We start from the raw sequence: 15,854 nt of genomic DNA, 5'->3' as shown, positions 1-15,854 counted from the left end.
AAACAATAACCACATTCTCATTTGATATACCCTTGTCTTGCAAAGGTCTAAACAGTTCTCTGGAAAATGAAGCAGGGTTACAGATCAACTTACAGTAGCAGATAGTGGACTTTTCGCAACATCCAGCTAACATGGTGTTCTGTATAGAGTACAGCAAACAGCACAGCAGAAACCTTGCCACCCCAGTGAGAGGAAACCAGAGTAGCTATATTCTATCATTTCTAAATCCAAAGCACTGCTGTATTCCAGTCTGAATACATAAGTTAGATCAATTTATTGAAACAAATGGAGCTGCCAGGCCCTCATGCCTTGCATACCTATGACTCCCACTGACTGAAATGGGACTGCTGCATCTATTCAAAGAGTGCATCCCTCAACCATTATCTCCTATGTTCATAAAAACAAAAGCCATGAGAAACAGATTCTGAAAGTCTGAATAATGCATATGGAAGTATTTGGAAAATAAAAATCAAAATCAGCAGCATCTACAAACACACAGTCATTATTATTCTGCCCCCATCTTATGTAATTAGGAATCTTAGATGCATGCCTTCTACGCACACAACGTGAAAGCAATTTATCAGCCTGTCCTATTACTGTTGAAGCTTTGCTTTGGTAAAAAAGAAAAGGGAAAAACAAGGGACAAAAATTGTAATACACTAAAGCAAAATATACCTCATTTATCCCAGAAATTACTTCTTGATTTAGGAGGTGCCTTTCAGTGAAAGGGAGGCCTTCTACCAACCAGGAGGTAGTTGCGGTTTTATGTATCCTAATGCAGCTTTCTAAAGAAGAGTTTTAAAACTGTTCTATAAAGGCTTGCGTAAGTTTTCTTTCTGTTGCTCTTTCTGTTGCAAAATAAAAGCAACCATGACTGACAGTGCAAGACCAGTTTGCCTGGAGAAATAGAGCACTTCTCCTGAAAAACAAACAAACCAGCCCAAAACCCCTAAAGCAGGGCCACCACACACGTACACCAGCAGTACAAACAATTGAGCACGAGTGGCTCACAAATGCTGTCTAGACAAAAAACCAACCTTTTCTTGATACAGCTTGTGAAGCCAGTTAGAACATTCCTGCTCATCTTCTGGGACTTCCTCTAGCGGAATCCGCCTGCCAGTGGCAAACAAGAGAAATTGAAGAATATTAAATACTTCGGCTCCCATGAACAGCACTTACATTACACAGATTATTGAACTGACAGTAGACTCAACTCCATATTCCACCTTTTTTTAATCTGTGGTAACTGCTTCCAGATCAGCAAAGCACAGTTTACTTCTAGAAACGTTCAGTTTTCAGATGTATCTGAAATTGAGAGATTTAGATTTCTGAAACAGTAATGCATATGTCTGAGCTCACTAGAGCCCCTTCCAGATAAAGGTTTGCAATTTTCTGCTTCCAAACAAAGGTTTTGAATTAATTAATTTCTTACCCCACCTGTGGGGTTCAAGGCTGTGTTTAATCAGATAGGTATCAGAGATTAAAACCAAACTATTCTTATACCTAGGTTAAAGCAATCTAGTACTAACATTTCCCATTCTTATAATTTTTGTTATGTACAGCTTGGTTGGAAAATTTCCAGCAAAACAGCTCCTATCACTGAAAAACCCTCTCTTGACAAAACAAAGATTTCATCACACTACATGAATTTTGGTCACTAATCCTGCAACAGAAAAAAAATCCCCTTGTCATCCTCATTTAGGTATGCTAATAGCAATACTTAACAAATTCACATTTTTCAATATAGCATATATAGTAACTAATATCCATTAAGAGCAACATCAAATTAACCTCCTTCCGCACAGGAGACAGCTCTTTTACAGTCAGGACACTCCTGTTTGCAGTTAATAAACTAAGAGGTATAATAATATTGGTTTGTTCCTTTATTTAAGAAAGTCATAAGATGACAAACATCAGATGTCAACACATTTTAAGCAGAGACTAACAAGAGCATCCAAATTTTGCAAACTTCTCCCGAGTGCAACACCTGCAGCACTTCAATAAGCAAATGTGGAGACTTTGAAGAGCATCCCTAATGGGCCCCAATTAATTGCCAAAACAAATTTTGCCATGAGGTTTACCATTTACCATGTCTGTAAGAGCTTTTCAGGAAGCTCAGAAGGGCAGAAGAGCAAATAGCTGACCTGAGTTGTGAACAGCAATTTCCATGCTCTGCCAGACTGACTTGCAGCAGGCTGGAAGGGTGTAAAGGGAGACATAGTACGATGCACACCTCTGCAATGTTGGAGGAATGGCCCAGGCAGGTAGGGCCAGTTACTTCGCCATGAACACATGGCCAGCCAGGCCATGTACACCAAACAAAAGGCTACTAGGCTGATCTACCTATGAGACCCAAGTGGGGATGCAACTTCATGTTGCATCCATAAGGAATCAAAAGAAAATTTCCTTTTAACCTTGGGCAAAACGGTTCTGAAGAAAATGTCTTTTTTTTCAAACAGGCAGAAGAAGAAAAGATCACCCTACTCCACTTGACGTTGGTACCCAAGATAAAACAGTTGGACTAGCCGATTATAGCTATAAAGGAGTTATGATGAACTTGTGGGATCACTTCTAGGCTCCTATGCTCAAACCCTAAACCATCACATAACCTGAGGGCCTGCAGCATGGGTGCTGCTGGTAGAACCTAGCATGGGAATAAGGGCTTTGGAACTGGCCCTTTTCCATGAGAATTATGGGAAACTGTTGGGGTATTCATCACTTATATAAACATTTATGATACAGAATCCAGGTAATTTTCTTTTCATTAAAAAAAGCCCTTCTTGGAAGGGAGGGAACAGCAGTCAAATACATTAACAACTACATCAAGCAGAGATAGGAACAGTCCTGAGCCTGACCTCCACCTGAGTGGGAACTGTGGTGGCAGACAGGTGTAAAGCCACTCCATCTGAACACTTAGGTATTTGGTATTCTGGCCAAGTGAGTGAAAAGAGGCCCCACTGTTGCTGATAAGCTGACAAAAAGACACAAAAGTGAATAAGAAAATAACAAAAAAATCCTGTAGACATTCACAGGGTCCCCACATACTTACAGTCACAGTACTTTACAGGAAACCCTTCCTATCCCATATGAGGTTTTATCTGCAGTTGTGCGAAGCCAGGTTGGTAGAGATTTGCTATCCATTATCCACTCAAAAATACTTCCCTTATTTGTGGAATTGTGATTGCAAGCACACACTCCTGTATGGCAAAAAGGAATTAAAATATGGATTACTTGCCTTACATATAAATCTGCATGATATTTCTTTCCATTCAGAACTCCCAGCAATGTTGGATTCTCATTATTTCTAAAATTGAGGGTAGAATCATACACTGCAGAAACTACAAGAAGAGAAACAGGTTATGTTATTACTGTAGAATGGAAATAAGTCATTCTCTCTCAGGCAAGAAGCATATTTAAATATGAAGTCATCAGCAATAGCAGCATAGTTTGAGCTGTTACCAAAGCAATGACAATGGAATATTCAACATGCAGTTTTTATGAAGCCAAATAACCAGCGGCTCTTTCAAGAACTGCACCAGTAGAATAGAAAGGTTTCCTCTCCACCCTTGTCTACCATCAGGTGCAGGATGTTGGGACACAGGGAGCACAGTTACAGTTTCTGTCAGTTAATATACCTAGGACATCCTACAACCAAATGGCTTAAAAACTATTAGCATTCTCAACTCACTGTGAATGACACAACCCCCCTCCAAATCTGCATAAATAACCAGGCACATACACACTTTAATACTGACAAAGAATGGGTAAAGTGCGCGAGCCACATCCCACAGCAAGAAGGCTTAATGCAACTATGAATCACAGTGGCTCAAAGCAACCTCGCCTTCATGTTCATTACTTGATAACTGAGGCACTTACTATACAGCAAAGGCAGAGACATAGTAACAGACCACATCCTGTGTGAGCTGGGCTGCTGCTATGAAGACGTGCAGCAGTGAGGGATATAACATACAAGTTTCACAGAACAAAACTACAACCAAGCTTTAAGCCTTGAGAAAACAACTTCTGCATTTCAGGACTGCGTGTAACAGCAAAAGTATTTGCAATGGTTGTTCGTAGTTTAACTAGACAACATTAACAAGTAGTTTCTACAGAAAAAGTGTTCACTGTTTTAAACCACATAAAGTGTTTCAAACAAGTTTCTCTGAAGACATCCTGAGAGACACTGTTTTCCTGATGTCACAAAATTACTAGATAGCAATTCATTCTCTTGACACTGAAACCAATTGCGTATCGTGGCATTAACACTACAATCAATGCCAGCCACAAAACTTTGATTTATTTATTTTTGATCACAAAAGCAACTAACATACACTTCACATGTAGCCTGCTACATTTGAGGTTTTCTGCTCTGAAGTTTTACAATAACAAACGCTGAGATAGATGAACTATTGTGAGAGCTCCTGACCCACCTAGGAAAGCCTTTTATTAGACAGATTTGCTTTTCATTTTGAAACCTCTTTAGCTACAAGAGATAAATATAGCTTGGTCACAACATTTACCCCCAGAAACTCACCACATCATTTGTTATTGCAAAACAGAATTCATAGCGCAAAACAGAACGGCCTGGCTTCAGCTTTGCACAGAAATCCTGAAAGCAGAGGCCAAAACACTGCTGCTGATGCAGACTGTATCCTTCATTAACAACTCTACTCTTTTTCTACTACAGCTGGGTTTTTAGCCCAAACTCAAAACTACAACATGTAAGTGAAAAATCTACTTTGAGCACACTACTCTTGCTGTGCAATGTAAGTAGTAAACTGTATTTTGAATGAACTACCTCCCTCCATTTTTAAGACGCTTAGTGTAGAAGGATTTTACTAATCTACTCTAATTTACTAATCCTATGTAATTGAAAGAAGACAAGAGCACAATTTGATTTACACAGGGTAAGCTTCTCAGTTTATTCTTTAATAGCCTGAGTTTATTCTAGACAAAAGGAACACAGTAAGGGAAAGTATGACGCACACAGGACTTGTAAGACATCTGCATTTGAGTTTTTATATGGATTGGGTGCTTGTTCAGACATACTGGAAGATGCTTCTCCTTTTCTGAAAAACTCCTGCAGAATTGTTCAGGAACATCTGTATGTGCTGATAACTTAACACAGAGTTTTTCTTCACTCCAAGGAAAAAAAAAACAAAAAAACAAAAATCCAATCCAGATTTTAACTAGTCTGTAGTTTGATATTCAGTTCAGTCCTTTTTTAACATCGCACTGAAATCTTTTGGTGCGATGAAGTGCTAAATCCAAGACAATGATAGCATATGCAGGAGAAAACAGACCTCTGTCATATCCAGATAGAAAACAAATTAAGACTTAAACTTTTCCATTTTGTAAGTGCAGAAGAACAACATTAGACATATCAAAGAAAAAGACTGAATGGAATTCAAACCTGCCAGAAAGCCTCCACAGCCAAAGCAGAACTAGCATGCTGTGTGACACACTGGGGTTGTTTTTCATTAAATGTGTAATTCATAATTACATAATTAGAAGTGCGTATCTCATGACTGTCTCGTCTGAAAGCTGAAGAGTCCAGAAATTTCACGCTCTAAACCAAGTAAAAAACCCAACTCTACAGTACCTTGACAGCATCACAACTGTCTCACTCTCAGACTAATTTAGACCGTGTTGGAAAAGTTTTGTTTCAATTGCAAAACCAAATGCCTTCTCAAATAAGTTATCTTGAAGCATCTTTTTAATTAAAACCCAAACACAGTTCAGTATTTGGAAGCCTTTTCAAAGGCTCAGAACAGATCCTAACTGAAAACAACATTTTTCCAGCTAAACGGCTATTTTCTGACAAAAAAGGCTGGGGTTTTTGTTCTGTTTTCTAATCTCTGTCCAGGTTGTTTTTTTTTTTTAATATATCTTCAACTTTTGGTTCCTCGTACAGCATTATAACAGAGAGCTAGGTATTTGAGAATTTAAGACTTAATTTCTGAATTTCAACCCATGAAATTAACTCTCTGGAGAGGATTTTTCTTACTTCATCTGTCCTCTTGAATTTCATACATTATTTTGTGGGCATGGTGGATTATGCCAGTACAATCATCTGACAAATGGGCAACAAGTATGCCCACAGATTCATACTAGCCCCTCATTAGCTGAAGTGAAGACTGTTTGGAAAGAGAGAGGAAGAGACAGTGGAATTCACTGTGCTGCTGGTACAACAGCCACCTTGACACAATCCTCCAACATTTAAGCTCTTGGTCAAAAATCACTCATCCTCTTAAACTTGGTACCTTGCTCAGGAGGATGACCAGGAGCCTCAGTAAATATCGAAAAAGAAATCCAGGACTAAAGTGCAGTTCACGGGATAAAAAAACCATCATTGCAAAACCCCCAAACACTGTCATATTGAACTACACGTGCGCATCATCCTGGAATTTATTCTCACACGTTGCCTCTTGAACAGTAGTTCCCAGCAGACAAAATTGGAGGAAAAGGTTGGCAACTTGGAGTTATCTACAACCCATCATGAGGCATATTTTTAAATACACATCTTAACTAAATAAAAACAGCTGAAAGGCACTGCCTGATATACAGCCAGGCAATAAAAGTAACAGTTAAATATATCTTCTGCAATATTTATGACATTTATTTTTAATGTAAGTAATGGATGAGAGTTTTAGAAACAGATCTGTATTTTCATTTGCTTCCATGAACAGTATAGGCAGCAAACTCTGAAACCTAACGCCAAGTTATTAAGACAGCAAACAGCTTCTAGAAATGAAGTTCCTGGGGACTGTGTCTGTACTAACAAACTGGTAGAGATGGTCACTGATAAAAACATCAAAACAAGTTCAAAAAAACTATTAAGAGCACTCCTTTAAGAATCAAATTGTGTGAAGAGATCTGAATTTGTGAAAGTAAGTCTCTGAAGAGAAAAGAATTCCATTATCACTTATAAAAGAAATTAGTTATGAGGGAAGGTTCTTTTCTTGTTATTTTGTGTGAAAGATATTTTTATCTTGCGGTTATTCTGACAATATGGAAGCAGTTTCCCATGTATGCACATTAAACTCCTTCTGAAGCTAAGTTTTTCAAAACAGATGGACTTGTCAGATTGTCACCAATGCCTGTTTCCAACATACAGAACTAGTGCATCAGGTAGCATCAAGAGTTGACACAAAGTTTTGAAAAGGACCATTTTGTGCTTGAATTACAGCTACAGCCACAGAAACCAGCATCCATACATCCTATCGTACTAAAGCCTCACAGGTTGAATCACACCCTTGTCAGAAAGGAGGAACAAATAACAGAGGAAAAGGAAATGCTGACTTTGTCACACTCAGCTTGGAACTGGATCCAAACCATTTGGTTTGCCTTCAATGCTATGTCACACTGCAGCTATCTCCCTTAGTGAGGCATTCCAGCCAGGCCCACCACCCCTTGTGGAATAGCAGAAGTGCATTAGCTTAAGTGGGAGGCCCCAGAATAGGCTCAGCCAGCACTCAGCCCCATTCTCACACTTTCGGAGACAAGTAGGAATACCCCACTGCAGACCTGGCCACCAAAATGGGTGTGAATAGCGCCACACAGGATAGGTCAGCCTGCAAGAGTTATTCTTGTAGGTCACTAGTCATGTCACTGAACTAAAGTTATGAACGTCTGCTTGTTGCCATTGCTGCTTCTGCAGAACAGCAATTCAGCAGTCACACCAATGTTGTTTGTTAGAAGTAATTTGAGGCTGTAATAGAGGGATACAGTCACTGGCAGGTCTGCTTTATACGACAGAGCATAACAATAAAACTTAGGGGATTTACAGTGAACAAGTCAAAGAGTACTTTGTACAAGGTAAATACTCAAAACAAAAATCTGCCCAAATTATTACAGCATACAGCCTCTGCATATATTGACACCTGCATGTGACCACTTATAATGTGGGCATTAAATGTCCATGCAGGTTAACAGAGATAAGTGGTCAAACCTTATCAGTATACATGCAAGAAAGGAGCAATTTCTAGACAGAACTTACATTTCTAGATTATGGACTTTCAAAACAGACTTTCATCATATTCTTTGTTCGAAAAACATTTCTGGACTTCCTTGTTACCTGTACATATGAATGTTATAAGGAGCTCTGTTTACAAAGGACTTGCAAATACTCTTCACATGCACCCCTTGTCTCTAAAGAAGACAAACATTATTGTAACCCACACAGTAGCTCTTATTATCTCACCCTCATTGCAAAAAGTGGCAAGGCAAATAAAGCAACATACCTAGTAGATTCTGCAACACCAGTCTGGGGTCATCAGCTGTTTCCCTCAGGTATGTTTTTTCAACAAAAACTGTGAGAAGCTATGACTCTGTGCTTCTCCTTGAACCCTCCGTCTTACTAGCTGTACCCTGTTTGATCTAGCAAGTCACAGCTTCTGGATTGAGATAGCAACATACACTTCTCTAAGGATGTAAGTAATCCAGAAATGTCAGGCTTTTTTTTTCTGAAGGTATTTCAAATATTCAGGATCCTAAGAAGCTTTACTGTAGTGTATCACATGAATGCCCAAAACTTTTTATAAAGGTCACTCATGTTCTTTAAAAATGTTTCCTTTTGAAATATTTTCCCATGAATCAACTACTTGTCCACAATCATACCAAGTTTGCTTGCTTTACTAACAGTAGTGAAAAGAAACAAAGCACCAAAATAACCTGTCCCTGATTCCCAGCTCAGGCACTGAAGGTCACAGAGTTTTGACTCAGCTCTTCTTCAGTGTCTTAAGTCTACCTCCCTCCACCCTCAGCAAAACAAGTCACCTATATTCAGAAGGGAAGGTTAAACTGTGCCCCTAAGGGCATTGCTGGATGCTGCAAATAACTTACCTCTTTTCCACATATCAGAAAAGATCCAATCTATGCTACCCATTCTGGGGATGGGAAGTTGTGGATGCCTGACAAGCTACAATAGCGATACCATCTACCTGACTTGCAAGAGGACATGTAGAATTAAAATAACAGAGAGCAAGACAGCTGACTTCAAAGCTTCTTTTTTTTTTTTAAAGCAGCTATCCCAGATATGCCTCATGAAAACATGTCTTCAAAGACAAAAGAGGTTTTGACATTAACTTCCATCAAACTAGAACATTCTCTTCTAAACCACTGACCACTTTGTCTTTCTTACATATAAGCCTTCTAAGCAACACACAAATCTACCAAACCCCAAAGATACTGTAGCACTATGGCTAATTAGCACTGTCTTTCCTTTGCCCGTGAAGTATACAGCAGAAGACTTCGGTGGATTTTATTAGTCAAAGAAAATCACTTCAAAGGTATGTGTGCCATGTTCTTACTGATGTTACTTTAGAGCTGGCAAGTGCAAGTAATTTTTATTACCCAGCTCCACAAAGAAACTAAAGCGTACATCTATAGAGAAATTTAAAGCAGAATAGGTTTTGATTTTAAAAGGGTGCGGAGGCAGACATTTACCAGAAGAGAATATTTAAGACACACTGCCTCAGATTCTCTAGTGATGGGTTAGCTTCATTTAGAACAGGATTGCTTAGTAAATACTAAGAAATACTGCCCTTCAACAAGAGGTACAAAATACGCAACCTGAGATCCCCCAATACAGAGTCACAGTAACAGAAACCAAAACAAAAACAGGGAAAAAAAATCCCAAACCAAACAAAAAAAAAACCAAAGCCCCAACAAAAAAACCAACACACAAACCCCCCCAAAACAACCAAACCACAACAACAACAAAAGCCACACACAAAAAACCCCAACACAACAACCAAAAAAACCACCAAGGTGCCCCAGGACTTTGTTAGTAAAACCTAATCTTTAATTTTTGCAGGCTAGTGGAAGAAAAGTCAGAAAGGCTCCCAGGGCTTTTCTGTTATGACACATGCTGCAGGGAAAAGAAGAGCAAAGTGACAGCAGTTACATGAAATAACCATTTAGGATTGTTCCGTGTGACTTTCCTTACCTACATTTCTCAAACACTGCACGGTGACTGCAAATCCTTTTGTTCTTGGCAGCAGGTGGTATTTGAGCTTGGGCAGGCCTTTGGCTTCAGCTACCTGCATGCTAATCTGGTGCTTCTGTTCTGTGAACCTTGTGCCCTCGCAATGAATTAGGAACTAAAACCAAGAGAGAACTACAGTTAAACAGCAGCTCACATCTTCTGCATCTGTCTGACCAGAGGAGCCTCTAATTCTCACTAACACAGCCCAAATGAACACTGCTAGCAGGGACACCTCTAGCCAAATACACATTTAGCCGATTTAATTGCCCTGGAGCCTCAACTGCCCCCACCCACCCACCCAACTTGCCATCCTCTGGTTTAAACTCTAGCCTTTAGGCTTTAACATCTGCTCTGCTACTTGCTATCAGAACGACTTGATTTCTCTAAATGAGTCACTCCATCTTTAATAAGAGATTAGAAAACACTCAAAACATACCTCCTGTTGCAAATCTCTCACTGACGGTGTAGAGTTTGAGTGCCATGGTATCTAAACCTTGGTAACTGTCTAAACCAAACATATTTCTAAGAAATGCTTCAGTGCCCAGCTTGCTTCCCATCTCTTCAACCTGCTTGCTTTCCCTCACTTCAACCTGCTTGCTGTCACTATGGCATCAGGACTGCTGACAACTGCAGACAGTAACTATGATGCCAGCGACAACTGTTAAGAGATGCACGGCAGTAGATGCAGGACAACTGAAAGCCTCATCCCCTTATGAGTGGAAGTGCTCAGACATGAACAATTATAATTTTGCCACTGGCAGGCAGGGGAGAAGAACAGACAGATCTTTGGAGATTAACCACTTGCTCATCTGCTTTCTGCCAAGCCTGAATGTAAACTAACATGTCAGACAGCACTGCCAAATTGCAGAAGCTAAGTCTTCATAACCCACAGCAAAGATTTAGCCAACAAAGACAGACTTAAAAAAACTAGCCAAGCAGCCAGCTTCAGTTCCAGTTCATCAGTAAAAGAGCATTTTTACTCATGCATCACATGCATAATGTTAAACAGCCAGATGAAACATACAGAAACTGATGAGAAAATCCTTCTGCTCTTTCTACCTTCCCAGGTGCTATTGCTGTGCATTTTGACATTATGTCACCATACAAAGGCAAATTATATCTACACACTGCAATAACACCAGATGTACATTAACAACTGTACGTCTCTCATTACAGATACAGCTCCTTCTTAGTAATCCCTCTACAACAGTATATAAAGAATGATAGCAGTTTGTGCTCACCAATTAGAACTGAACTGCCTAGGTGTGCAGATGGGCATTCACACCTTTGAAGAGTCACAGAGCACAGGCTTTGTGAGTTCTCTCCCTCTGAGAAAGATTGGAACTAGAAACTAAGAATCGTCCCTTTGCTGAACAGCCCCCTGCCTGGAAGTCACTTAATCATTAATGGAAGCACAGAGCTGTGTTTCGGTTGCTTAGTGCTCATCTAAATCAATGATAATTTAAAAAAAAAAAAAAGAAGGAAAACAAAACCCAAAAAAGGTTTCGTTTCAAAGAATGAAAGACAGAATATCTCTGTCTTCACTAGGAAATTGCTTCTTAAGCAATAGTTTCTGTAGGCCCTTGTAAAGCTGCTTAAGATACTATTTCCTTAACCAAACCCCTTTCTCACTATCCAGCTCACAAGAAGAAGGATTTTTCCGAATACCAAGAAGTGAACAAAATCAAAGGCTTTTCATTCCCTCTAGAACTAGGAAATGCCAGACAGGCTCCATGCTAAAAAATGGTGATGCAAAACACAGCACTTTTCTGTTACTGGAAGGTGACCCAAATCCTCTCCTTGTAACACAGCCAACGGCCCCAAAGGTCACTTCTCTGACAGGTACTTATCTGTGGCTTCCACTTCTACTGGGCCATGTCTGACCTACCACCTTCACAGGAATGGAAGAATCACAGGGAAGTGGAAAAAGAAGAAAATAGTTTGAACTCTGCAATCTAAGGTGAGACGCAAGCTCAGGTAAAGAATACAGCTAATGTATTTCAATACAACATTGTTGCATGCATCTGATACACTGCTATGAACCCCTACATCTACCACTCTCAAGCTCCTGTACTTAGAGGACTACAAAGTTTACTGAATGACTGCAGTGGAGGTATTTTTGCAATAACATCTGTAGGGCTCCATACTACAGAAGAAGAAAACAGACAAGACAGACTATTACACAGAAAATTCAAGAGAAAATTCAATTCTTAGAGAACACTCTCCTGATACTGCCAGGAAGCTTATGAATCAGAGTTCTCAGGAGCAACCTGGTGACCGTCACATATTGTCTATGCCCTTCATACTACGCCAAGCACTACAGCACTTTACACTCCACTTGTTAGTCGTCACTCACCCAAAAGTTTTCAGGGTAGTCCCGGAGATTCAGCAACTTCTGTACGACTGTTTTCCGATCTTCCTCCCACTTACGCTTGCAGAAGACTATCTCTAGGAAATACCACATCCAGCCAATGATGGGCATGTAGGAGAGCTCCTTCTTTGCAAGCACTTTGGCACTCTGCAAGACAGAGTTAAAGCAAATGAAGCAGTTACACCACTTACGGTTCTTCGTGGATATGCCGCATGAACAATTAGACACTAATGATTCATATTGACCAGTCCCAGTTTTAACAGCAGCAAAACAAAGAAAAAAAAGTTTTCTCAAATGACAGAAGAGTGAAATCTAATCTCAGATATCAGCATGAAAGAAAACTTTAAGAATTAAATACACGTATGTGTGTGTTCATGTGTTTGTCTATGCTACCCAAAAACTGAAACTCAAAACACAAGGCAAATTCCTTCAAACACTGAGAAATCCATTCAAAAGACCCAAACCATACAGAATGAAATTCGTAATTCGAATTAAGCAGACCCTCGGCAGTAGCCCAGTCCTAAAGGACTCAAGTTTTTTTAAGATCTCTTGCAGCTAAACTTGTCCCCAAAGCTGGTACATCTCACCATGATGAAAAGCCCCACTATTCTGAACAAGCAGCAGAGCCAAGAGCCATTCCTGAACAACAATATATTGATGCATACACATGGTTTACCAATGGAAGAAAACATAACCACTAGAAACAACAGCAATAGAAATACTTCGTGTTTTGGTTTGTTTATGGAAGGGCATTAATACTTACACTAGCTATCTGTGTTACATTTCACTTTGTTATTTAATGAATAAAATGGCACACGCGTGCGTGTGTATACAGAAATTGTTGCTTTGGCATTTCCTGCAGAACAGTGACATTTTCTTAGAGGACAGATGGAGCAATTACGGTCCAGTTTCTATCCATGATATCATTATAAGCTATCCCATCAAAGTGCTCTGTAGGCAGGTTCCAGGACATCACATTTGATTAGTAGGAATTATTTACTGGTAGAAATTAACATCAATAGAAATTATTTACTTCTATTTTTTGGTCACTGCTGTTCATTTGTTTACTAGTGGAAGAGAGTTGACCTAATTCTTTATCTCAGCACACTTCTCTCATTTGTTTTTCTCCCTTGAGAAGGAAAATACCTTAAATAATTAAGCTATCTAAAAGCTCCTAAGACTGAAAGGCAAGTGCATGTCATATAGCTTCACTAGCAACTGTTACACAGAATCAGACCGGAAGATGACATGAGACAATTCCTTTTCTAAGAATGCAGGAACCATCACTGTCAAATGATTAACCACTTCGTAATGAAGTGCTGCCTCTTGATCATTTGAGAATTTCAGTGATGGAATGGCAGCAACACTGAGCCCAGCCTCCTCTTCCAGCTCCCAGACCAGTTCATATGCTCTTCCATTCTTCTCCCCCATACATGCCTGAGGAAGACAGCTGAGCCAAGAAACTCCAACTGATGCAAAGCAGTTTTGGCTGAGCAGAGAGGCCTAAAACCTTAGGGAACCACTGCCCACCTCAGCCACAACCAGGCCACCCATCAGCCACAGCCTAGTGCAAGCCACTGCACAATGAGGCAAACAGCAACAGTGTCAGCCCCCCAAAACAGAAAAAAGCCCATGCTCTTAAAAATTTATTTACAATAAGTACTCAGTATTGTAAGATCTACCATAAGCATGCTCTTTATAGAATGTACAAGGCCTCCAGAGCACAGAGACAGACTATTATTCCTCCCTCCTAGACTTTAGAACACAGGAATCCTAGTCCAAAAACCAAGCTAAAGTAACTATTTCACCATAGCTGCTTTCTAATGTTGGGTATATTTTTTAAAGTGTGTGAGTTAAAAAAGGGGCCACTGTTGTTATTCTTTCCCCAGTGAAACAAAGAAATGATGCTGTGAGCTAAGGTGTCGCGTAGCGAAAGCATAACCACAACAGCAGAATAAATGTTTGAATTCTTCCCCAGGGCACATTCTTACTCATTTTCTGTACCAACTCGTTTTTAAAATTTAAAGTACTCTTCTAAACACGTGAGAGTATGGCTCCTTAGATGCACATAAAAAGAAACTAAATCACCTTATGCTATTTTGTGCATCTCATCTATCCTAGGAGTAGAAGGAAGGCTAATGACATAGAACTAATTAGAGAAAGGAAACTCCTCAGTGCATTATACTGGCAAGACTGCTCTGGTGTGGGAGGAATACATTAGGCCTCCCCTCAGAAGCTATAATCTCTCTTACAATAACCAGAGCTACAATCTGCTCTGTCTCAGTCATCTACCCACACACAGCTACCACATAAAAATCTGAAGGGGAAAATGCAGCTTCAGTTGACTTTGGCCACTAGGTTCTTCTTTACCAACGTGCTTTCTCAAAAATGTGACAATCACCTCTAACCTTCAACTTCAACTTGCTCCAGAGAGTAAATTTCATTTTAAAGTGCCCGATGTCTTCCATATAAATTGTCTTCTTGAAGGAAGTAAAATATTTTCAGTGCTCAGAACTGTCCAATTCCAACAGCTGTTTAATGAAATTACCACTGGATAGGGACAATTTGTCTACAGTTATAGCATTTTAATGCAGGTTAATTTCTTCTGCGCAGGTTTGTTCAGATGAAAATACCCATGAAGGTCTCCTTTCCTGAATGACTGCATTAACATCCCATTAAAAAATGTATTATTACGAGCTTACTTTAGATGCACTTGCACAGCTATGCTGTCACAGAAAGAAAATCTTGATTTATATATCCACCCTCAGTTATTCAATACTTCTTGATCACAGGATGCAGCAAACAGCATTAAATCAACCTGCAAAGTGAGGATGTCTAAGAAAATTTGTTCTACAGTTTCAAAACAAATTCATTGCAGTTGTAAACCATTACAGTAACAATCTCCTTTGTGAGTGATTTGCGCCCCAGGCTGCCCTCAGCACTGGCATACTTCTGATGATTCTGTTTGCTCTATTTTTGAAATACAGTATTCATTCATATTATACTTTCTGGGACATCAAGATGGAAAGATGTTTCTTTACTCCCTCAAAGCCATTGTTCCAGAAATTTACTTAGGCTCCTACTTTCTAATGCTTCATATTGAATAAAACTCTTCCATAAATGAAAGGTGACACAACAGTATTTTAGAGGACATATGCCCAAGCATATGGTAAAATGCTATGTTAAATATAAATAATAATGCAGTTTTGGCTGCCTACATGAACAATTACATAATTTAGAATCATTTAGGTTGGAAAAGACCTTTAAGATCAGAGTCCAACGATTAACCTGTCACTCTCAAGTCCACCCCTAAACCATGTTCCTAAGCACCTCATCTACACTTCTTTATATACCTCCAGGGATGGTGACTCCAACACTTCCCTGGGCAGCCTGTTCTAGCACTTCACAACCCTTTCAGTGAGGAAATTTTTCCTAGTATCCAATCTAAAGCTTCCCCAGCACAACTGCAGGCCATTTCCTCTTGTCCTATTGCTT

The 15,854-nt window shown here is 39.6% G+C and overlaps 1 protein-coding gene across 5 annotated transcripts in view; it reads right to left on the bottom strand.

Annotated features, from left to right (window-relative positions):
* AGPAT4 (1-acylglycerol-3-phosphate O-acyltransferase 4) overlaps positions 1 to 15,854 on the bottom strand; it is an 84,073-nt gene that overhangs the window by 13,863 nt on the left and 54,356 nt on the right. For 4 of the 5 annotated variants that reach the window (XM_062641876.1, XM_062641877.1, XM_062641874.1 and 1 more), the window contains exons 4-7: positions 12,345 to 12,506; positions 9,950 to 10,103; positions 3,236 to 3,338; positions 1,038 to 1,113 (exon numbers count right to left, since the gene is read on the bottom strand). In XM_062641876.1, coding sequence (XP_062497860.1) covers positions 1,038 to 1,113; positions 3,236 to 3,338; positions 9,950 to 10,103; positions 12,345 to 12,506 — 495 coding nt within the window. Of the gene's footprint in view, positions 1 to 1,037; positions 1,114 to 3,235; positions 3,339 to 9,949; positions 10,104 to 12,344; positions 12,507 to 15,854 lie in introns of those variants that run through there. The other variant, XM_062641879.1, reaches the window with a different exon arrangement.

This window comes from Pezoporus occidentalis, unplaced genomic scaffold (assembly GCF_034315485.1).
Source record: "Pezoporus occidentalis ecotype Australia unplaced genomic scaffold, CSIRO_AGI_Poc_V1 ctg7, whole genome shotgun sequence".
In the NCBI taxonomy this organism is placed as follows: domain Eukaryota; kingdom Metazoa; phylum Chordata; class Aves; order Psittaciformes; family Psittacidae; genus Pezoporus; species Pezoporus occidentalis.
Note: the sequence above shows the minus strand (reverse complement) of the source record. Positions and strands in the feature narration are given on the sequence as shown.